Raw genomic sequence first — 19318 nt, 5'->3', positions numbered from 1 at the left:
CCCTGTTCCTGCTTGGCCATGTGGTGTAAACCAGTGCTTTTCAACCCTAACTGCAGATTAGGGGAATTTAAGAAATAATCAATGCCCAGGTACACTCCTGGGCATCTGATTCAATTGAGCTGTTTTGGGGCTTATGTAGGGATGATTTTAGAAGCCTTCCAGGGTCTTACAACTCAACAATAAAAAGACAAATAAACCAACTGAAAAATGGTCAAAAGATTTGGAGAGATATTTCTCCAGAGAAGACATACAAGTGGCCAATATGTACATGAAGAGATGTGCAAAATCATTAGTCATTAGGGAAAGGCAAATCAAAGCCTCGAGATACAACTTCACACCTGATAAGGTAGCTATAATAAAAAGCAAAAAAGAAAAAAAGAAAAGAAGTGTTGGTGAAGATGCGGAGAAATCAGAACATGTATCCACCGCTGATGGGAATCTAAAATGGTGCAGTTGCTTTGGAAAACAGTTTGGCTGTTCCTCAAAAAGTTAAGTATGGAGTTACCATATGATCCAGCAATTCCATTCCCAGGTATGTCCCCAAGAGAACTGAAGACATATGTTCTCACAAAAACTTGTACATCAATGGACCTAACAGCATTATTCACGTTAGCCCCAAAGTGGAAATGACCCAAATGTCCATCAACGGATGAATAAATAAATAAAATGTGGTAAATCCATACAATGAAATATCACTTGCCATAAAAAGGAATGAAGTACTGATGCATGCATAGATGAACTTCAGAAACATTGTGCTAAGCGATACAAGCTAAAGGCCACATATTGTATGATTCCATTTACATGAAATGTCCAGAATGGGCAAATCCAGAGAGACAGAAGGTAGACTAGTAACTGCCAGGGGCTGGGGGAGGGAGGCATCGGGAGGCACGGGATTTCTTTTCAGGGTGATGGTAATGTTTTAGAACTAGATGGTAGTGATAGTTGCACAACATTGTGAAGAATGTTCTAAAATGTTCTAAGAGCCATTGAATTGTCCACTTTAAGATGGTCAAATGATGTATTTTATGTTATGTGAATTTCATCTCAAAAATAAAAAGTTAAAAACTTTCTGGGGATTCTGATTTGTAGCCAAGTTTGAGAACCTCGGTGTAAGGTAACCTGGGGTACATGCTCCAACATTTGCTAGGGAGAAGAGGATGGTGTTAAACTGAAGGTCTCAGCTTTAAATGCACATTGCCATGACCTGGGGACTGTTAAAAATGCCCATGTCTGGGTCTCCACTCCCCAAATCTGATTTGATTGTTCTACAGGGGCGGCCTGGACAATCTCCTCAGGGAATTCTAACAGGTAGCCAAAGTGGAGACTGTGAGGCACAACTTCCTAAACGTGAGGGTCACAGTGATCACCAGAGGCCTGGAGGAGGAAGGGGGCACTGGGAACTCTTTAAAAAATTTTATTTTATTGAAGTATAGTTCATTTATAATGTGTTAATTTCTGCTGTACAGCAAAGTTATTCAGTTATACATATATATACATTCTTTTTTTTTTTTTTTTTCACAGTGCTTGGGTTTTATTTAACATCACTTCCATGACCAAGAGCCAGCTTGGAATCCACAGTCAGGATGGAGCCACGTGGGCCACAGCGCACCAGGACCCGCGTCCTCCCAGCCTGCCCTGCACACACAGCTCTTAGAGCCCTCGTAAAACGAGCTCCTGTAAGCAGCTGCTTCTCGTGGAAACTTAGACGCTGGCGGGTGGGTCAGGGTGGGCTCCTAATTGCTGGTCTTCTTTCGTTTCAGTCTAAGCTCGTTCCAAATCCTCTCCAGGGCCACTTTTCCCATGAAGAAGGGGATGGCAAAATTACGCTTGTGCCAGTCCCTTTCTATAGGCGGTCTGTCCGTATTAGGATCCAAGCAATGTCTACACACGGCATGAAGTCTCTTTTATTCTATAATATTAGTTTCCCCTGTGTAGAACCCACTGTCTACGCACTAGGGGTGCAAGCTGCTTTAGGGCTGCCATGCAAGTAACTTTAATCTGTCCATTTTATTTAAAAGTGCAAAAACTAAGTTGATAGCGACTTCTACCTGTTGTAATACATGTGCTTCTGAAAATTTTTACTTAAAAATTCCTTGTAAAAGTCAGCCATTTCTTCTGCATTCAATATTGCTTTTTGACCTGACTCAGCTCTCAGTTCCAGGCCTTTGGCTTTCAGTCTTGAGTCAATAAATTTTTCTTTTTCCTTAAGAAAAGTCAAATTCTGGTTCTCCCAGAACTGTTGGTTCCATTCTTGTGTTTCTTGTCTTAATTCTCTTAACTTTTGTTCCAATGGTGATTCATTTTCAGGGATGTAGAAGTGAACAGGTCGAAGATTTGAATATTTATCTGGGGGTCCTATCCAATCATGGCAAGATTTTCCTGGAGGGCAGAATCTTGAGACCTCCTAGTATTGGAGGGTCTCCTGCGGAGTCAGGGGGTGGCTGTGGCTCACCGTGGGGACAAGGACACTGGCAGCAGCAGTTCTGGGAAGCACTCCTTGGCGTGAGCCCTCCCAGAGTCCGCCATTAGCCCCACCAAAGAGCCCAGGTAGGCTCCAGTGCTCTACATTCTTTTTTATATTCTTTTCCACTATGGTTTATCACAGGATATTGAATAGAGTTCCCTGTGCTATACAGTAGGAACTTGTTTATCCATTCTCCATATAATAGTTTGCATCTGCTAATCCCAAACTCCCCATCCATCCGTCCTCCACCTCTTCTTCCCCTTGGTAACTGCAAGTCTGTTCTCTACATCTGTGAGTCTGTTTCTGTTTCATAGAAAAGTTCATTTGTGTCATATTTTAGATTCCACATATAAATGATATCATATGGTATTTGTCTTTCTCTTCTGACTTCACTTAGTATGATCATCTCCAGGTCCATCCATGTTGCTGCAAATGGCATTATTTCATTCTTTTTTATGGCTGAGTAGTATTCCATCTTCTTTATCCATTCGTCTGTCAATGGACATTTAGGTTGTATCCATGTCTTGGCTATTGTAAATAGCGCTGCTATGAACGTAGGCAAGCCTTTGATTAACAAGCTCCCCGGTGATGCTGATGCAGGTGGTCTGCACCACACGTTGAGAGCACTGCTTTGGGGAAGGGATCTCAAAATTTAATGTGCATACAAGTCACTCAGGACCTTGTTAAAATGCAGCTTCTGGTTCAGCATTTCTAACCAGCTCTCAGATGATGCCAGGGATACTGGTCTGCAGACCACAGTTTGAGTCGCAAGGTTATAAAGCTGTGGTTCTCGGAGTGGGTTCTCTGGGCCGGCATTAGCATCAGCTGGGAACTCATTAGAGATGCAGATTCTCAGGCTCTACTTGAGACGTACAGAAGCTCTGTAGCTGATCTGTTTCAACAAGCCCTCACAGTAATTCTGCTGCAGGCTGGGGTCAGAGGACCACTGCAGATGCACAGCAAGTGCTCTTACCCCCCAGAAATGCCTCGCACAAAAGTCTGGACCAGCATCCCAATAAGGGAGCTGAGGGCTGTAAACTCAGAGATGCCAGTGGCCTCAGGGGGCCACTGATTCTGAGCAAAGGAAGCCGTAGAGAAGGAGGTGTTAGAGTGGGGTGGTGGGCACCCCTGAGGACTAACGAGGTCTTCAGCCCAGGATGGTGGCAGAAGGAAAGGCCAGCACAGAACCGGGCCGTGGGGCAACAACGGTCAGGGGTGGGGGGGTACATTTGTGGCAGAAGTGAATCTGTGACCCAGGGCCTCCTGTCTTCACTGTGTCCCTTCTACAGCTCAGGCACCTGCCTTCCCAGGTCCCCAGACCCCTTGGGAAAGCTGCACAGCCACCCACTTATACGGAAGGTGTTAGGAACTTAATGTGCTACTTCTTCCTGGGTCGTTTGCATTAAAAAGTGCTTTCAGGGGAAAGCAATGTTTCTAAAGTGCAGTTTTAAGGTTTAGGGTGCCTGGCTAGGAAGCTGCCTGGTCTTCAAATCACACCTCTCAGAGACAGCCTATGGGACAGATGAATGCGGCTCTGCCTCCAGCTTTCCCCGGTGAGGGCTGGCGGGGCCCCTCCCTGGGTTTGGGCCAGGCTGCAGGAGCTGAGGAATTCCCGCTCTGCTCAGCTGCCTCCTGGAGTCTCTCACCGCCCTATCCTCTGTGGGAGAGAGGCAGCAATTAGCATAACTGGAACAGATCCTCTTTGTCTACATTCCAGACTGTGGGATTCAGGCCTCCCCCAGAGACATGTTAATTACGTGGAAGGGACCCTGGGTGCCCGTTGGCACCAAATCCTCGCTGCAATGTTGCTGCTGCTGGAAATGAACCAGGTGTAGGTGAAACCACAGCCCGGGCTCGTGCATTGATTAACCTGCTTCCCAACCAGGAAACCTGCTGCTCCAGTCCTTCAAGCTCTCTCAGTATCTTCCTCCTCCAGGTTTCCCCAGTCCTCTGTGGTCAGGAAAATATGCTTACTCTTGGCATGAGTATATTCCATCAGCTCACCCATGATTGGCTTTCCTTCCCATCTGGACTGTGGTTTCTTCACAGGGGACCTTGTTTTATACTTAATTAATGAATCAACCAAACAATCAATCAATGTTTGTTAAAGAAAGCTTTTTTGCCAAGCACCGTGCAAAGATCAGTAAGGCACCATCTGCAACGAGGCCTGTACAACTTAGTTAGGGGGGCAGGGGTACATAGCCAAGTGATCAGTTACATGCCAGTGGTGAATAGAGGATGCTCTGGGAAGATTGAAGGGGGTTACAGAAATGTGCCTGGGAAGGAGTGAAAGGAGGAGCAATGGAGGGCTTCCTGGAAGAGGTGACATTTGAACAAGATTAAGGATGAGTAGGGTTTACCACATGGGGGTTACAGACAGAGGAAAAAGCTTGTACAAAGTCACCTGGTGGGACAGAGTTTCGGGCTTTTCTGGGGTCACAGGCGGCAGAGGCGAACCGGAGAGGCAGGTGGCTGGGTCCTAGAAGGTTTTACCTTCCAAGCCAAAGAGTTTGGAGGTTGACTTGAGGGCACTGTGCAACAAGTGAAGGATTTGAATAAGGGGGCAGTGTGGTCAGAGTTTTAGAAAGAGAGGGCCACAGTGCGGAGGGCAGACTGTGGGGGATGACCTGGAAGGGGAGACTAGGGAGGCATTAGGAGGGTGGGATCAGGGAGACTGAGAAAGGAGGAGGCAGGGGCCAAGAGACCAGGTACCACAGGGGTTTATGAGATGAAGATGGGCGTGTTGGATTATCAATCATGAGGTTACTGGTGATTTAAGAGCAGTTTCAGTGGAGCGGGGAATAAGTGGAAGATACTTTCAAAAAGCTTTGCTTTGAAGGGTGGGAGATGAAAAAATGAAGCGAAAGGGGAGCAGGGGTAGGGAAGACTTCTTTTTAAGACAGATTTTGTATGTATCTCTATCGTTTCACTTTCCCAGTTCCACTGAAATTTTCTGTGCGGGTGCATGCCTGCCTCTCTGACCACCCCAGCATCCCACACATCCCAGTCTGGGTTAGGGGCTGCTCCTCTCTCAGAGCCCCAGCCCTGTGAAGAGCTCTGGCAAAGCACACAGGTGGTGAACTGGGTTGTCAGTTTCTTACGTGTCTCCCTCTTTTTTTTCTTTTTTAATAAATTTATTTTATTTATTTTTGGCTGCGTTGGGTCTTTGTTGCTGCGTGCGGCCTTTCTCTAGTTGCAGCGAGCGGGGGCTACTCTTTGTTGCGGTGCACAGGCTTCTCACTGCAGTGGCTTCTGTTGCGGAGCACAGGCTCTAGGCATGCGGGCTTCAGCAGTTGTGGCATACAGGCTCAGTAGTTGTGGCCCGCAGGCTCTAGAGCACAGGCGCAGTAGTTGTGGCTCATGGGCTTAGTTGCTCCATAGCGTGTGGGATCTTCCTGGACCAGGGCTGGAACCCGTGTTCCCTGCATTGGCAGGCGGATTCTCAACCACTGCTCCACCAGGGAAGCCCCGTGTCCTCCTCTTGACTGTGAGGAGCACAAGAACTGAGCCCATGTAGCTAGGGGTTCCCAGAACCTATCCCAGTGCCTGGCACAATGTAGATGCTCAAAAAATGTGCCTTGAACCAGCTTGTGTGAATGAGATGGTAGATGAGGGCTCCTGCTTCCAGCCACTGCCTACCTGGGGAGACCCAAGTGGAGTGAACTGTGATTGTCCTGGTGTTGGAGCCACAGAGCATCTGGTGACTCTCGTGTGATCAAGAAAAATGGTGAAGAGCTGAGGGCTTTGAGGTTTCCCTGCTTGTCAACCCGGAGCCAATGCCTTGGGAATAAATGTCTAAGTGCAAGTTCAAGCATGTCCATATGAGGTATGTGGACCCAGAGTGGCTCACCTGTGTTCCTGGAACTGTTGTCTGTGGGTGCCAAGGGTGTGCTAAGTCTTATCCCTACTAGGTCACACAGTCTTCAAAGGAAGAGGAGTCATCAGTGATGATTTTGTAAACAGGGGCTGTAAGTGAAAGGCTCTGACCACTCACAGATGATGTTCCCTCCTCACTGATCCTGGAATTCTCTTGATCTCTGAGGGTGTGAGTTGTACCTTACCTGTACGGCAGGTAAGTTGTACCTGCCGTAACCTCACTCTCCTCATCTGGAAAGTCAAGGCGTCATTCCAGCTCCAGTCGGCTTGGATTCTGCTCAATTTTTAGATCTTTTCTTGAGATTAGGTTTTGATAGGAAGAGCCTGGAAGGATGTTATGTACCTGAGAGGGAAGAAGGGCTTCTGTGGAGGGTGAGGGACTGAGAAATGGGAGGTTACGGCTCTGGGAAACACTTGCCCACTTCCCTACCCTCACGTCACTTCCCACACAATTGAGGAGTCAGGATGACCACAGCCGTGAGATAGCCTAACAATCAAAGCACGTTCTTGGTGATCCAAGTTCATGTGAAGTCATATACACGGGCTCCAATGGGAAGTGGAAATTTGGACCAAATCTGCTCAGACCTGCCCTGAAAGTAACCCAAAGGCCCATGAGGTGGTCTCAGAACTCCTGGGACCGTTCTCTCTGGGATCGGCTCACTGGATCTGCTCTGGCTTGGACAGCCTCTAATTCTGTCCTGTGCTGTAACCAACCTCTCAAGGTAATCCAGGGCCAGATCAGACCCAGCCCATCGGGAGGAAAGGCAATCTCGCTGTTCTACAGAGAAAGCACTGAAGGAACCTCTGTCTGCCCTTGATGCCATGAAGACGCTACCCCACGAAGGCCTGGTTTGGAGTCTCGGTGGATAGAGCAGAGATTCTGCGAGAGCTTTCTTCACCCTCTGGTTCTGATCAGGTGGCGAGAGCGCATGCTGTGACTCGGTCAGAGCTCACTGTAAGGAGTGGTTATCACATCTCAAATTGAGGAGACCATCCCTGATGCTTTGTTGCCCATTGGGCTTGAGAGGATGAAGAAATTACAGGATCTTCAGAGTCTGTTTGTAACTTTCAATGCAATAACCACTCTCCAAAAAGGGGAGGTAGTGCGCTTTCACAGGAAAAGAACGGAACTAGGAGTCAGAAAGCCTGAGTGATTCTGCCACTTAAGAGCCAAGAACCCTTCACAACCTGGGTGTCAGTTTTCGCGTCTCTAAAATGGGAATAAGAGTACCTGTCTTAGGCCCTCACGGGCTAGTCTTGAGGATCAAGTGAGCTAAAAATGTGAAAGAGCCCTTGCGGTAAGGGATGGTATTTTTGATTACAGATCAGCTGGACTTTCCCTCCTCCAGATATTCGCTAAATCAGAACACATGGGCCCACAGGGTGTGGTCCACACGGGTATATGTGGGTGTGGGGCTCTTTCAGCCCAGTTTGGGGTCCTCCAGCTGGCAGCACAGTCTGCTGCCTTGTGTCTCTTGCTCATTTTGTCCTACAGAAGAGCCAGTGAGGGCTTCAAAGCAGGAAATGTTTTCACAGTTTCTGCCACGAGAAAACCAAGCTTTCCCAGGCCGTACTTTGAGCCCCGCCTTGCTAGAGAAGATCGGAGACTGGTCTTTATCTCTGTGACAGTTAGACCCTTTATAGTCAGTCAGGCATTTTATTGTTTCCCCAGTGATGACATGGCTGGAATTCAGCCCATGTCTTTGTAGTACTTGCCGGTGTCAGATTAATAAGGGGGAAGGAGAAAGAATCATGTGCTGGACAATGAAAGCTGTGAGCCTGGGACTTTACAAACTCCCAGCAATTCTCTTTTGGTCGGGAGGCAGCTGTGCTAGGAAGGGTCGAAGATCTGGAATTCTTTCTGATCTGGCTGCTGGGAGTGGGGCAGGGGGCTTGTAAGTCTCTGGGCATCATCTTGTTAAAACTCTCTTAGGTGAAGCAGGCCAGTGCCAGAAGAGGGGCTTTCTGGGGACCATCTCTGAGTGGTGGCTGAGCCAAAATGTCGGCATCAGGACTGTGGAATTTAGCCAGGAACAGATCAATGTCATGCAGAGAGCAACTTTGAATAGGGAAGCAAGGATCAATAACTTAGGATTCCAACTCTTCAGGAAACTACAGGAAAGGATATTGAATATAGCCACATATGGTTATGACCCGGGGGGACTGTGGTGACCACTACTAGGGAGGTACCAACGCTGTGTGAAGGGGGATTTAGAGTTTTGCTATAGTCTTAATGTGTGTCCCCCAAAATTCCTATGTTGAAGCCTAATCCTCAATGTGATGGTATTAGTAGATGGGGTCTTTGGGAAGTGGCCCCTAATGTCATGAGGGTGGAGCCCTCATGAACGAGATTAGTGCCCTTATAAAAGAGATCTCAGAGAGCTCCCCAGCCCCTTCTACTATGCGAGGATACAATGAGAAAACCAGAAAAGGGCCCTCATCCGACCATGCTGGCACCCTGATTTGGACGTCCAGCCTTCAGAACCTTGAGAAATAAATGTCTGTCATTTATAAGCTATCCAGTCTCTGGCACTGCATTATAGCAGTCCAGATGGACTAAGACAGGTATTGTCAGGAGAGTCCCAGGAGTCTGATGGTTGGTGGGTAGCTGCACAACCACACCCACGGCCATGTGTCTCCACAGAGCCTCACATTTTGGCCACCATGAGCTGGTAGCCTGAGAGCATCATTTCATCGGTCTGGGTTTGAAGCCAGTCTCTTCTGAGGCAAACAAGTAGCTATTTCATAGGCCATATCAGATGCGTGCCCAGGGATGACTCCTGCCCTGGAAGACAGTTGCCCAGGGACTCTAAGCCTGTCACCCTATGATGCCTCCTCTGACTTGAACTAGCCTGTGTCCCAAAGATGAGGGCCCTCCTATTTAGAAAAAGAAAAGAAAAATAGAAACCATCAGAAGCAGCCTCTTCCCCTTCCTGGTCACCAAACTTTCCTTTATTTGTTTGTACCCTTTGATCCTTCTCTGGGTCACAGTGGAAGTTGTGTCTGTGATCTCCTCTTGTCCACCTCCTACACCAGCACCCCCAATTTCACAACGTACTGATCTCGTTAAATGTCTCCTCTCTCCCAGGTCTTTATCCCTTCTCCCTGGGCTAGTCTGCCTTCCACCTGCCTTTAACACAATCAAGTCTCATTCATTCAAAAAAATAAAAGCCTCCCTCCTGTCTTCACATGCCCTGCCACTCTGTTTCTCACACCGTCTGGAAGGTGTTTTCTATACTTGCCCTCTCCACCACTTTCCCCCCTCGTGTTCACGCCTGAACTCACTGCTCTCTGGCTTGTCCATCTACCACTGGCCCAAGACTGCTCTCAGTGTGGTACCAAAGGCCCGTCTGTAGAGCCAGTGTGCCTTTTCTCAGCAGATTTGATTCTTTTGACCTCTTTTTTCCTAACAAGAGAAAACCCCCCACTCTTTCCTTAAATCCCCTGACACCACACACTTTCCTGCTTTTCCTGGGTCTCCAGTTTCTCCTGCTCTGTCTCCTCTCACCAGTTTCTGTTTTGTGTCCTGAGCTCTCTTCTCTTTCTCTCTTTTTACACTCACCCTCACCTATTTCATCCAGTTATACAAGGCAAAATCCACCACCTGTCTCAGATTCCGGCCTAGGCAGATTTCCTGAGCTCTGTTTTGATGTCTCTGGACACCCACAGTGAGTACGTGAGCCGGCTCCCTCCCTGTGCTGTGCTCCAGTGAGCAACATGGTTAGTAACTCTGTTATTCAGTCAGAAACCCGGCTTTGTGAGTAAGGTGTGGGGTGAATGGTGAGTACATGAACATTTCCCTTGAGCCCACAGTTTCTCCCACCACCCCAGGAAAGTAGGTTCTGGAAGGAGAGAGAGAAGGTGGGGAAGGAGAGGAAGAAGGAGACAGAGAGAGAGAGAGATAGAGGCATGAGATAGCGTATGATCTCTTTTCTAAGGCTGAGCATCTGTGACATGTTTTATCCATGTTTACAGCACGTTAATGGTGAAAAGTTGTCAATGCAGGATTCTGGCAGATTCCTCATCAGAGGACACTTTAGAGAATGCCCTTGAGGATGAACCCAAACAAGAAAAGAGTCCTGATCTTTTCTTGAGCTTAGGTCTGGGTCAGGCACCTCAGCAGAGCATTGATCCAAAAGCTGAAGTCCCCAGACAAGAAGCAGTGACTAGGAGAGGGCCGGGGGTGGGGGTGGGGGTGGGGGCGGGGAGGGAGGAAAGGCTGGCTGTGCAGACGGTGCCACCGTCCGACATTACAACCAGGGAGGGGCTGCTGAGCGCTGCTGAAGGAGCCTGGCGTCACTGGAGGGAAGAAGGGACACCCACCATCTCCCAGGGACTCAGCTTCAGGCAAACAGACCCTGGAGGCCTGGGAGGGTGGGGGGCCCATTATGGGAGGAAGAGGCCGCAGGGAGACTCCGAAGATGATACGAGCCAGCCCTCTTCACCTCCAGTGGGGAGACCAGAGGCCTGAGCCTTCAGTGGGGCTCCACCATCCAGCTTTTGGTGGAGAGGTTCTCGTACCTCCTCACAGGCTCTGAGCAAAAAGCCCGGCATCTCCTTGCTGTTCTTGGTTTTGAACAGCCTGGATAGCTCCTTGGAAGACTGGCTCATGATCTCTACTCTTCTGGTTCATTCTTTTTTTTTTTTTTTTTAATTTTTATTTATTTTTGGCTGTGTTGGGTCTTCATTGCTGTGCGCAGGCTTTCTCTAGTTGCGGCGAGCGGGGGCTACTCTTCGTTGTGGTGTGGGACCTTCTCATTGTGATGGCTTCTCTTGTTGCAGAGCACGGACTCTAGGCACGCGGGCTTCAGTAGTTGTGGCGCGTGGGCTCAGTAGTTGTGGCTCATGGGCTCTAGAGTGCAGGCTCAGTAGTTGTGGCGCACGGGCTTAGCTACTCCACAGCATGTGGGATCTTCCCGGACCAGGGCTCAAACCTGTGTCCCCTGCATTAGCAGGCGGATTCTTAACCACTGTGTCACCAGGGAAGTCCCTTCTGGTTCATTCTGTCTCATTCTGCTTTTCCCTTGACATTCTTCTAACTGGGTAATTCTTCTACTCCAGTTCTAATCTGTATCGGGCCTCCTAATCTCTCAAGAGACAGATATCTGTCATAAGGTTTGGCTTTAAGGAGGTTTTCTTTGGGAATTCCCTGGCGGTCCAGTTGTTAGGACTCTGTGCTTCCACTGCGGGAGACACAGGTTCGATTCCTGGTCAGAGAACTAAGATCCCACAAGACGTGTGGTGTGGCAAAAAAAAAAAAAAAAAGAAGAAGAAGGTTTTCTTCAACATTTTTCTCTTTTACAATATTCCTGTAACAGCAGCACTCTTGTAAGAACTCTTTCATCGTGTCGCTCCCCACACCCAAAGTGTTTGGAAGCTTCTCCAATCTGGTGGACCCATTCTAAACTTCACACTCAGGTGTCTGACACTCTCCACGGTCACCTTCCCCCATTTCCACCTTGTCTGCAGCCCATAATTACCCTGCTCCAGCTGCTCACCTTCCCACCTGCCTCAGTGTGTGTGTCACACACACACACAATCACTCATACTCATGCTCTTCTTGTCTGGAATGTTTTCCTTGGGATCTCGTCCTGACTTTTCCACCATCAGGCTGTGCTGCCTGGACCAGGTCCTGTCCCCTCTCAGAACCTCAGTTTCCCCGTCCGTAAAACCGAGGGGTTGGACTAGGTGAGGTTCACTGGGGCCCCTTTCAGTGTTGAGGTTCTTTAACTTGGTGACGAGTTGGAAAGTCACTGGAGGACAGGGACTCTGTTCCATATACACCTTTGTGTTCCTGACAGAAGCCACGTAGAAACTGCAGTCTAGGTCAGTGTTGATTTTGTTATTGTAACAGTCTGGCCCATCCTAGGGACTAACGATCTCCCTGCTGGGCTGGTTGTGGGCGTGTGTGGGTGTTTTTGTCTCTTGGACTGTGCATTTGTCAATAGGATGTGCGCATATAAAGAGGGATTTATTTTAAGGAGTTGGCTCGTGTGATCGCAGAGACGGGGGAGTCCAAAATCTGCAGGGCAGGCCAGCAGGCTGGCAACCCAAGGAAGAGTTCAAGTTCAAAGGCAGTCTGCCAGTAGAATTCCTTCCACTGCCTTAGACTTTGTTTCTGTAATCCCCAATTTCACAACCTTTCCCACAAATTTCCATCAGCTCTCAGGCCTGATTGTGTGGGTGAGAGCGAGTGCTTCTGTGGTATTGCCTCCCGGGCCAGAATGTAACTCATTCATTTCAGGAATTTTCTTTTCTCTGCTTAAAAGCCTCCCTGTGTGTGACTCAGACCCAGGAAAACTCATGAGTGAGTGAGACGTCATTGGTAAATTGCAAGGGTTCAGCCCCAGCCACGTGGAATCAACACTCTTTTTTCTGTGACCTTATATATACCTTAGGTTGGAAAAAAAAGTAGAAAAAAAAAAGATAAGAAACTGTCTTTTCTTCTCAGGCATTTTGCCCAGGGTATGGGTCTAACCTTGATTTTCCAAATCACTTTGCAGCCTGTTGTTCAGGGAAACAGAAGCTCCAAAGAAAATAGGATAATGGTTTAGTGACCCTGGGCTCATCTTGAACAAGCCAGTGGGTGATGGGTTTCCACATTACCTTTGGCAGGTAAGGTTGGTTGGCAAACATGTTAAACAGGGAGAAGAATAGCATTCAAGTCCATCATCAAATATCTGTAATAGTTGATTTTGTGAAAACAAACAACAAAGTGCTACAAAAGAGGTCCTATGGGGTAACGGAAATCAATGCATCCCAGGTGATCACCTGCAGTGGCGGAGTGTGCCGTGAGGATACTCAGGCTGCAGGGTGCTTCTCTGGGAGTAGATCTGGCTCTCCCATTCCATGTGCTGGCTCCGGGGCTGTCTTTGGAGGTCTGCCTGTGGCCTTGAACAAGAGTAGCATCAATTTTCAAGGAACCCCACGTGGATCCGGCAACTCTAAACTCAGGAAAGGGAATGTGGCATGAGAATCCCAGGGGAGCTTGTTGAACACACGCATACCCCAATTTCCCTACCCCACGTGGCTCTGACTTGGTGGGACTGCAGTGGGACCCCAAGAATCTGCACGTTCGCTGAGCTGGCCAGGTGATTCTGCCATCCATCCAGGTATGGGAACCACAGTCCTAACCGTGGAGTGACTGGGGATGGAGCCCTGGCTTCCAGATTGGCCCCCTTTCTCTTCCCTCTGTTTCTGGTACACCATGTGTGTGGGCGTGCTCTCAAGAGCATGCGGTTAGCAGACGCTCTAGGTGTTTGACCCACCCTCCCCGCAATGAAAGACATCCTCACACACCCCTGCCTCCCCAGTTCTGAGGATTTATTAAATTCTATGTCTCTGGCTAGAGTGGGAGAGAAAGTTCCCCTGCACACACACCTGGGCGTATGAAATCTTCTTCTTTTTTGCCTGCCCGTCCTCCCGTGATCCTGGGGGACATAGTGGAGCAGAAGGAGGAAATATGCCCCAGGGGTGGGGCGTTCTCTGACCTCGATGCCTGCCCTCTGACTTAACAGTTTTGATGTCAGTAGGTACCCATAAAATGGGCTGTGTAAAATTCCTCTTGAAAGAAAGGGGTCGAGTTAGCTGAGAGGTGCGTCAGCAAGTTCCAGTCCATGGCAACTGCCTTCTCCTTCGAGTCTGTTCCTTTCCCTGGGAAAGGCATGAGTAATAAAAGGAATGGAATTGGCAAACTCTGCTCACTGTCATCGGTGATGGGACTGCATGCACTGGTGGGCAAGAGGCCCGAGGCCAGAGGGGAAGGGCCTGGGGGAGGGCACTGCTAGGAAACCTCATGTGGGCATTTCTGCTCCTTGGGGAGCCCCAGAATGACTCCTCGACACCCAGTCTCACCCCACCACACTCGGTCCGCTTGCCTGTAGGTCGGATGCTGCCACCTCCCCTTCACTCATGTTCTTGTCTCTGAGCCTCTCCTCTGCCCAGAAGACAAGCACCCTATGTCTTTCTGTCAGAGGGTCTCTCTGCCCTAACCACAGCGAAGGACGCAGGAGCGCAATGGCACCCAGGGGCCACACATAGGCTGCTCCGTGCTTGGCCCCCGGCTCCTGACTTACTTCTGAGACAATAGGTGGAAGCCCCATGGATAGAGCTGATCAACGACCCCCTACCCCAACCCTTGGGCCCTCTGTGTACAAAGATGTGGCAGCTCACACTTCACCTGTCTTTCTAGATCGTCTTTCTTGCCTGTCTGGTCTTCGCCTGGCTTTTTTTGTTTTGTTTTGTTTTGCAGTACGCGGGCCTCTCACTGTTGCGGCCTCTCCCATTGTGGAGCACAGGGTCCGGACGCGCAGGCTCAGCGGCCATGGCTCACGGGCCCAGCCGCCCCGCGGCATGTGGGATCCTCCCGGACCGGGGCACGAACCCTTGTCCCCTGCACTGGCAGGCGGACTCTCAACCACTGCGCCACCAGGGAAGCCCCTCCTGGCTTTTTGAGCCTCCTCTATGCCTCCCCTTCGGATGGATAGTGCATGTGTGAGAGCTGCCTTGCATTCCCAAGGTGTTTCCTCTCAGATGAACCCCCTGAGTTAACTGTCCATCCACCACCCCACCCCCAATCTTGTCCCTTGTCCTCGCCCCATCTTTGGTTCTTTCTTACCTGGGTGGGGGAGCAGACATGGACAGGTGGAGTCTGGCTGGGGAAGAGGGAGTAGGGGCAGTCTTTCATGCCTCCCTTGGACACCCAGTCTCCCCGCTGCCTCCATTCAACAGCCCTATTTTCTGCCTCCTTCACATGCTCTCTGATTAGGACAGCCAAGACTGGGTGCTTTCTGCACCCGGCCATTCTTAGCCCTTACATACTGTGTGCATTAACGGAAACAAAGCTTCGTGTGGGCACATTCTAGCCTCCCAGTTAGATCAAAGAGGGCAGACATCTGCTCCCAGCAGCCACTAGTGCCCTGCACGCTGGTGGAAATCCAACTGTTCTGGCAACTGACTCCTCCTGGTGAAACATTCCTGGTTCCCCTGTGCTCTGGGAGGCATGGGAAGCAAAGTTTCCACCAGCAGCTTCGTTGTGACGACAGCCAATGCAAAGAAGGGCTCTCTTGTTGGGAAGAATTCTAGGCGTGTAAAGAAAACAGAGCTCTAAATAAAGCAACGTCTATATTCATTCATTTGTCCTTTCACATTCACTGATTCCCAGTAGACCTAGTAAGTGCCAATTCTAGGTAATGCATAGTCCCTGGGAGCCTACCATCTTGTTGGGGAGATAACACTTGAAACAATGAGACAACATGGCAAATCAGCATGTGACTAAATGCCCCAGATATTTGGTTTGAGTCATGAATTGAGGAGGTCAGAGAAAAAGCATGGTAGGGTTGCAGGGGAGTGAGTAGGCACTCTACGGGGGAGAGTGGTCCCCCAGGCCATGGAAGGAAGGGCAGAGTTTAGACATGTAGAAGAGAATGTGGAAGACCTTCTCGGCAGAAGAAATGAGCAAAAACGTGGTGTTTTGCAGCAAGCAGGGGTGTTCTGGGGCAGTGGAAGGAGCTGGAGAGAATGGACGCTGGATCCATGCTGCTTCCGTGGACATAGCAGGCGTGTGGGCCCACACTGGCCATTCCAGCCCTCGTCTGGGAATCGCTTTGGTAACCAAGAGTGCATAAAAGAAGTTTGCCGGGGCTGCCTTCACCTCTCCCAGGCCCTACCATCAGGCACAGCCAGGACCGGAGAACTCATCCAGACCATTCTTGTCTCGCTCCAGGAGCAGAGGTAGCAAAGTGGCTGGAAAAGCAAAGCTCTCTGATTTCCAAGGCCTTCCGATCCAGCCAGGTGGAGGGCAGCCAGGGAAGCAGCAGCTGGTGGCAGCCTGCCTTATTGCCATAGATAGCAGGCAGCTACTCAAGGGAACAATTGGGCAGAAAGGGCGGTAGTGGGTCAGGGAACACGGGCCAGTGGAATTCTGAACAAGGTCAAAGTCCGGTTTGGTACAGTGCTTGATTACCAATTTAAATCTCGTCTTTCCTCCCAGGGTGGCTGCCACCCCTGCAGAAGAGGCCGGGGCTGCCACAAGGGAAATTTGCATTGAAAGATTCCAAGCACCGGGCACCCTGGCAGGGCTGCAGCCTGGCCTGCACGTTCATCCCAACACCCGGAGGTCACATGCTGAGCACGCTCTGATTTTGCCCATATCTGGATGCCCACTCGCTTGGGGGGGGGGGGGGAAGAAAGACCCCAAACTCTTCTCACTCCTTCCAGTCTGGGAGAGGGTCCTGGAGTGTGCAGAATGGGGTCTGGAAGCCGGTGATCATATGTTTTTCTTAACTGGGGCTGGAAGGAAGTCCTAAGGGAATGGCAGTCGATGGGTAGCAGGGATATTAAAGGGGCTGAACTGGAATAAGGCTGGGGGCGGGGGCAGGGGTGACGTGGAACGGGGGCTGATGGAATGAGACAAGAATCTGGGTCACAGTGAGCGTCAGCAGGTGGATTCTACAGCAGTGGTGGACTGATTTATTCTGGGCACACGATTCAATCTGAAAGAAGGCTCCTCTTCATACCTCTCTCCTTGGGGCAGCTGGTTCTCAACCTTTTTCTTCATCTGGGGAGCTTTAGGAAATATTAATACATGATTACTAATGCCCCAGAGGTTCTGCTGTAGCAAATCCATAGCTTCTCTCCTTCCCCATCAACCGTATCACCTCTGCCTCCATCCCCACCACCCTAACGGAAAGGGATAGAAAAGCCCTCTTCACTTCCATATGCTAAAACCCCGTGGGGTTGGTCTTTCTATGACCCCTTTACCATCAAATCAGCACACACTTATTGCATCCCTTGGTGTTGGTGAAAACTTAGGCACACAGCTTCAAGTTGAGGGTTGGTGCTTGCTTTCAGCTGGACACAACTGTCCGTGAGAAGAGGGAGGACAGGCTGCAATGGGTTTGTGACGTCAGGGTTCGTGGAGACAACGATCTTCTCACAAGGAGATTTGCTTGTCGGCATCCTCAAAGGCAAAACCTGTCCCAATCCTTTGGCTGTGTGTTGGGCTGCGACATTAGATGTAGGTTACCCAACACCCTGTGCCCGGGAGCCTCACGTGCGCGCACACACACACACACACACACACACACACACCCCTACCTGCCGGAGGAGGGGAAGGTACATTCTGTGTATCCCGCATCCAAGTTGATGGCCCAGCAGGCTTGGCTGGCCCAGACCACATCTGAGCACACCTGGGACTCAGGGGCACCCTGAGGTTTTGCTGTAAGCCTCAGGGCTTCCTCCCCCTCCCCTTTCAGCTGGCGATGGGGGGCAGAGGTTGATGTAACAGGGACTTCCTGCTGTCTGAGTGGGAGGAACAAGGAAGGCTGGAGCTCAGCTCTTCGAGAGCACGTGGGCCCTCCAGGCCTCCGGGTCAGGCTGGAGAGGCTGAGGGTTCCCGTGGGCTCTGGTGAGTGTCCGGGGCTGGCAGGCGCCCCGGGAGAGAAGTGACTCGGGGATGGGCACTAGCTAAGTGGGCCACAGATGATCTTTTCTGGGCACATTCCTGCTTGGCCCCATCTACCACTCACTTTGGAGGTGGCAGGAGCTTGGTGGGCACAGTAGAACCTCACAGCAGATCAGAAATCCTCACTAACTCCGGGTTCCCACAGTCCAAAGTCTAGAGTGCAGAACACTCTGTCATCTGCGCCCAGCTGTCCTGTCCAGCCTCATCTGCCTCTTTGCCCTCACTTGGATCTTCTGCCCACTCTCTGCCACTCTCTGCCCACCTCCCCTACCCCCCGGCCCCTGCCCCCAGCTCACCCGGGTGTTCCACAGGCCATCAGTCCCAGGTGCCGATCTTGCCACAGGTGTACCTGCTTCCTCCTCAGACACCTATCACATCCTACCAGCCCACCCAGGTCCAGCTCTGGGAGACCTTCCTCAGCCGGAGGTGATTTCTATGCATTTCCCAGGAATGGTGCACTGTATCATTCATCTCTGCATCCCTAATACTTAGCCCGGTGTGAGGATTAAACACAGTAAGATTTAGCTGAGGAAACAAGTGCACGGATGATGTATGTCAGGAATTGGGCACTCCACCTTCTGAGTGTTTTTCTTTATGGACGCACATTATCAAGCTAACTTATGAGTTCACAGAAAGCGCTGACACTGCATTTCTCACCTTTCCATACCTCACAGCATACAGCCCGGAACCTTGTATGTGGAGGTGTTCAGTGACAGATGTGTTTTGATAATGAGGAGGACAGACACTTTCCACTCTCTAATTGGGACCATATACTCCAGCCAAGCCCGTTTCTTCACTGTCTGCCGCCCACTCCCTGCTCACCTGGGCTGTCACACCTGTGCTCACCCCAACCCCTACCTGTTGTTCTCAAGGTGAGATTGAACCCCACCTCATCCATAATACCTACCTCTAAATCTCATATAAGTGGGAAGACTCTCAGTTCGCCAACTCACGTATGCAGGTAATAGCATAGTTCTTTACTTTCTGCCAAACTGTTTGTGACAGTGAATTATATATGTCAACTTGACTGTGCTAAGGGACGCTCAGAAAGCTGGTAAAATATTATTTCTGGGTGTGTCTGAGGTGGTGCTGGAAGAGATTAGCATTTGAATCAATAGGTCAAGTAAAGATGATGCCCCTCGCCAATTTGCGGGGCACCATCCAATCCACTGAGGGCTTGAATAGAACGGAAAGGTGGAGGAAACATGAGTTCACTCTCTCTGCTTGAATAGACACTCCTGGTTCTCTGGGCTCCATATCTGAAGTGAATTGCACAACCAGCTTTCTTATTTCTCCAGCTTACAGAAGGCAAATCCCGGGACTTCTTGGCCTCCACAATTGTGTGAGCTAATTCTTATAATAAATCTTTATCTACTTATCTATCTATCTATTTATCTATCTATCTATCTGTCTCCTACTGGCTATGTTTTTCTGGGGAACCCTGACCAAACACAACTTAATGTTGACTTCACATTCCCGTCCTACTGGGATATCAGGAAATTCAACCGAAATCT

At 49.8% G+C, this 19318-nt stretch overlaps 1 protein-coding gene across 1 annotated transcript; it reads right to left on the bottom strand.

Annotated features, from left to right (window-relative positions):
* Positions 1–1513: 1513 nt before the first annotated feature.
* On the bottom strand, positions 1514–15026 carry LOC137204202 (cytochrome c oxidase assembly factor 8-like). The gene is made up of 3 exons (XM_067701450.1): positions 14958–15026; positions 2049–2404; positions 1514–1839 (listed from the first exon to the last, which is right to left on the bottom strand). The coding sequence occupies exons 1-3, from the start codon at positions 15024–15026 to the stop codon at positions 1734–1736; spliced, it is 531 nt and encodes a 176-aa protein (XP_067557551.1). The 3' UTR covers positions 1514–1733.
* Between the last annotated feature and the right edge of the window lie 4292 nt (positions 15027–19318).

Source organism: Pseudorca crassidens, chromosome 12 (genome assembly GCF_039906515.1).
Source record: "Pseudorca crassidens isolate mPseCra1 chromosome 12, mPseCra1.hap1, whole genome shotgun sequence".
Classification (NCBI taxonomy): Eukaryota; Metazoa; Chordata; class Mammalia; order Artiodactyla; family Delphinidae; genus Pseudorca; species Pseudorca crassidens.
This window is presented reverse-complemented; position numbering and strand designations above follow the sequence as displayed.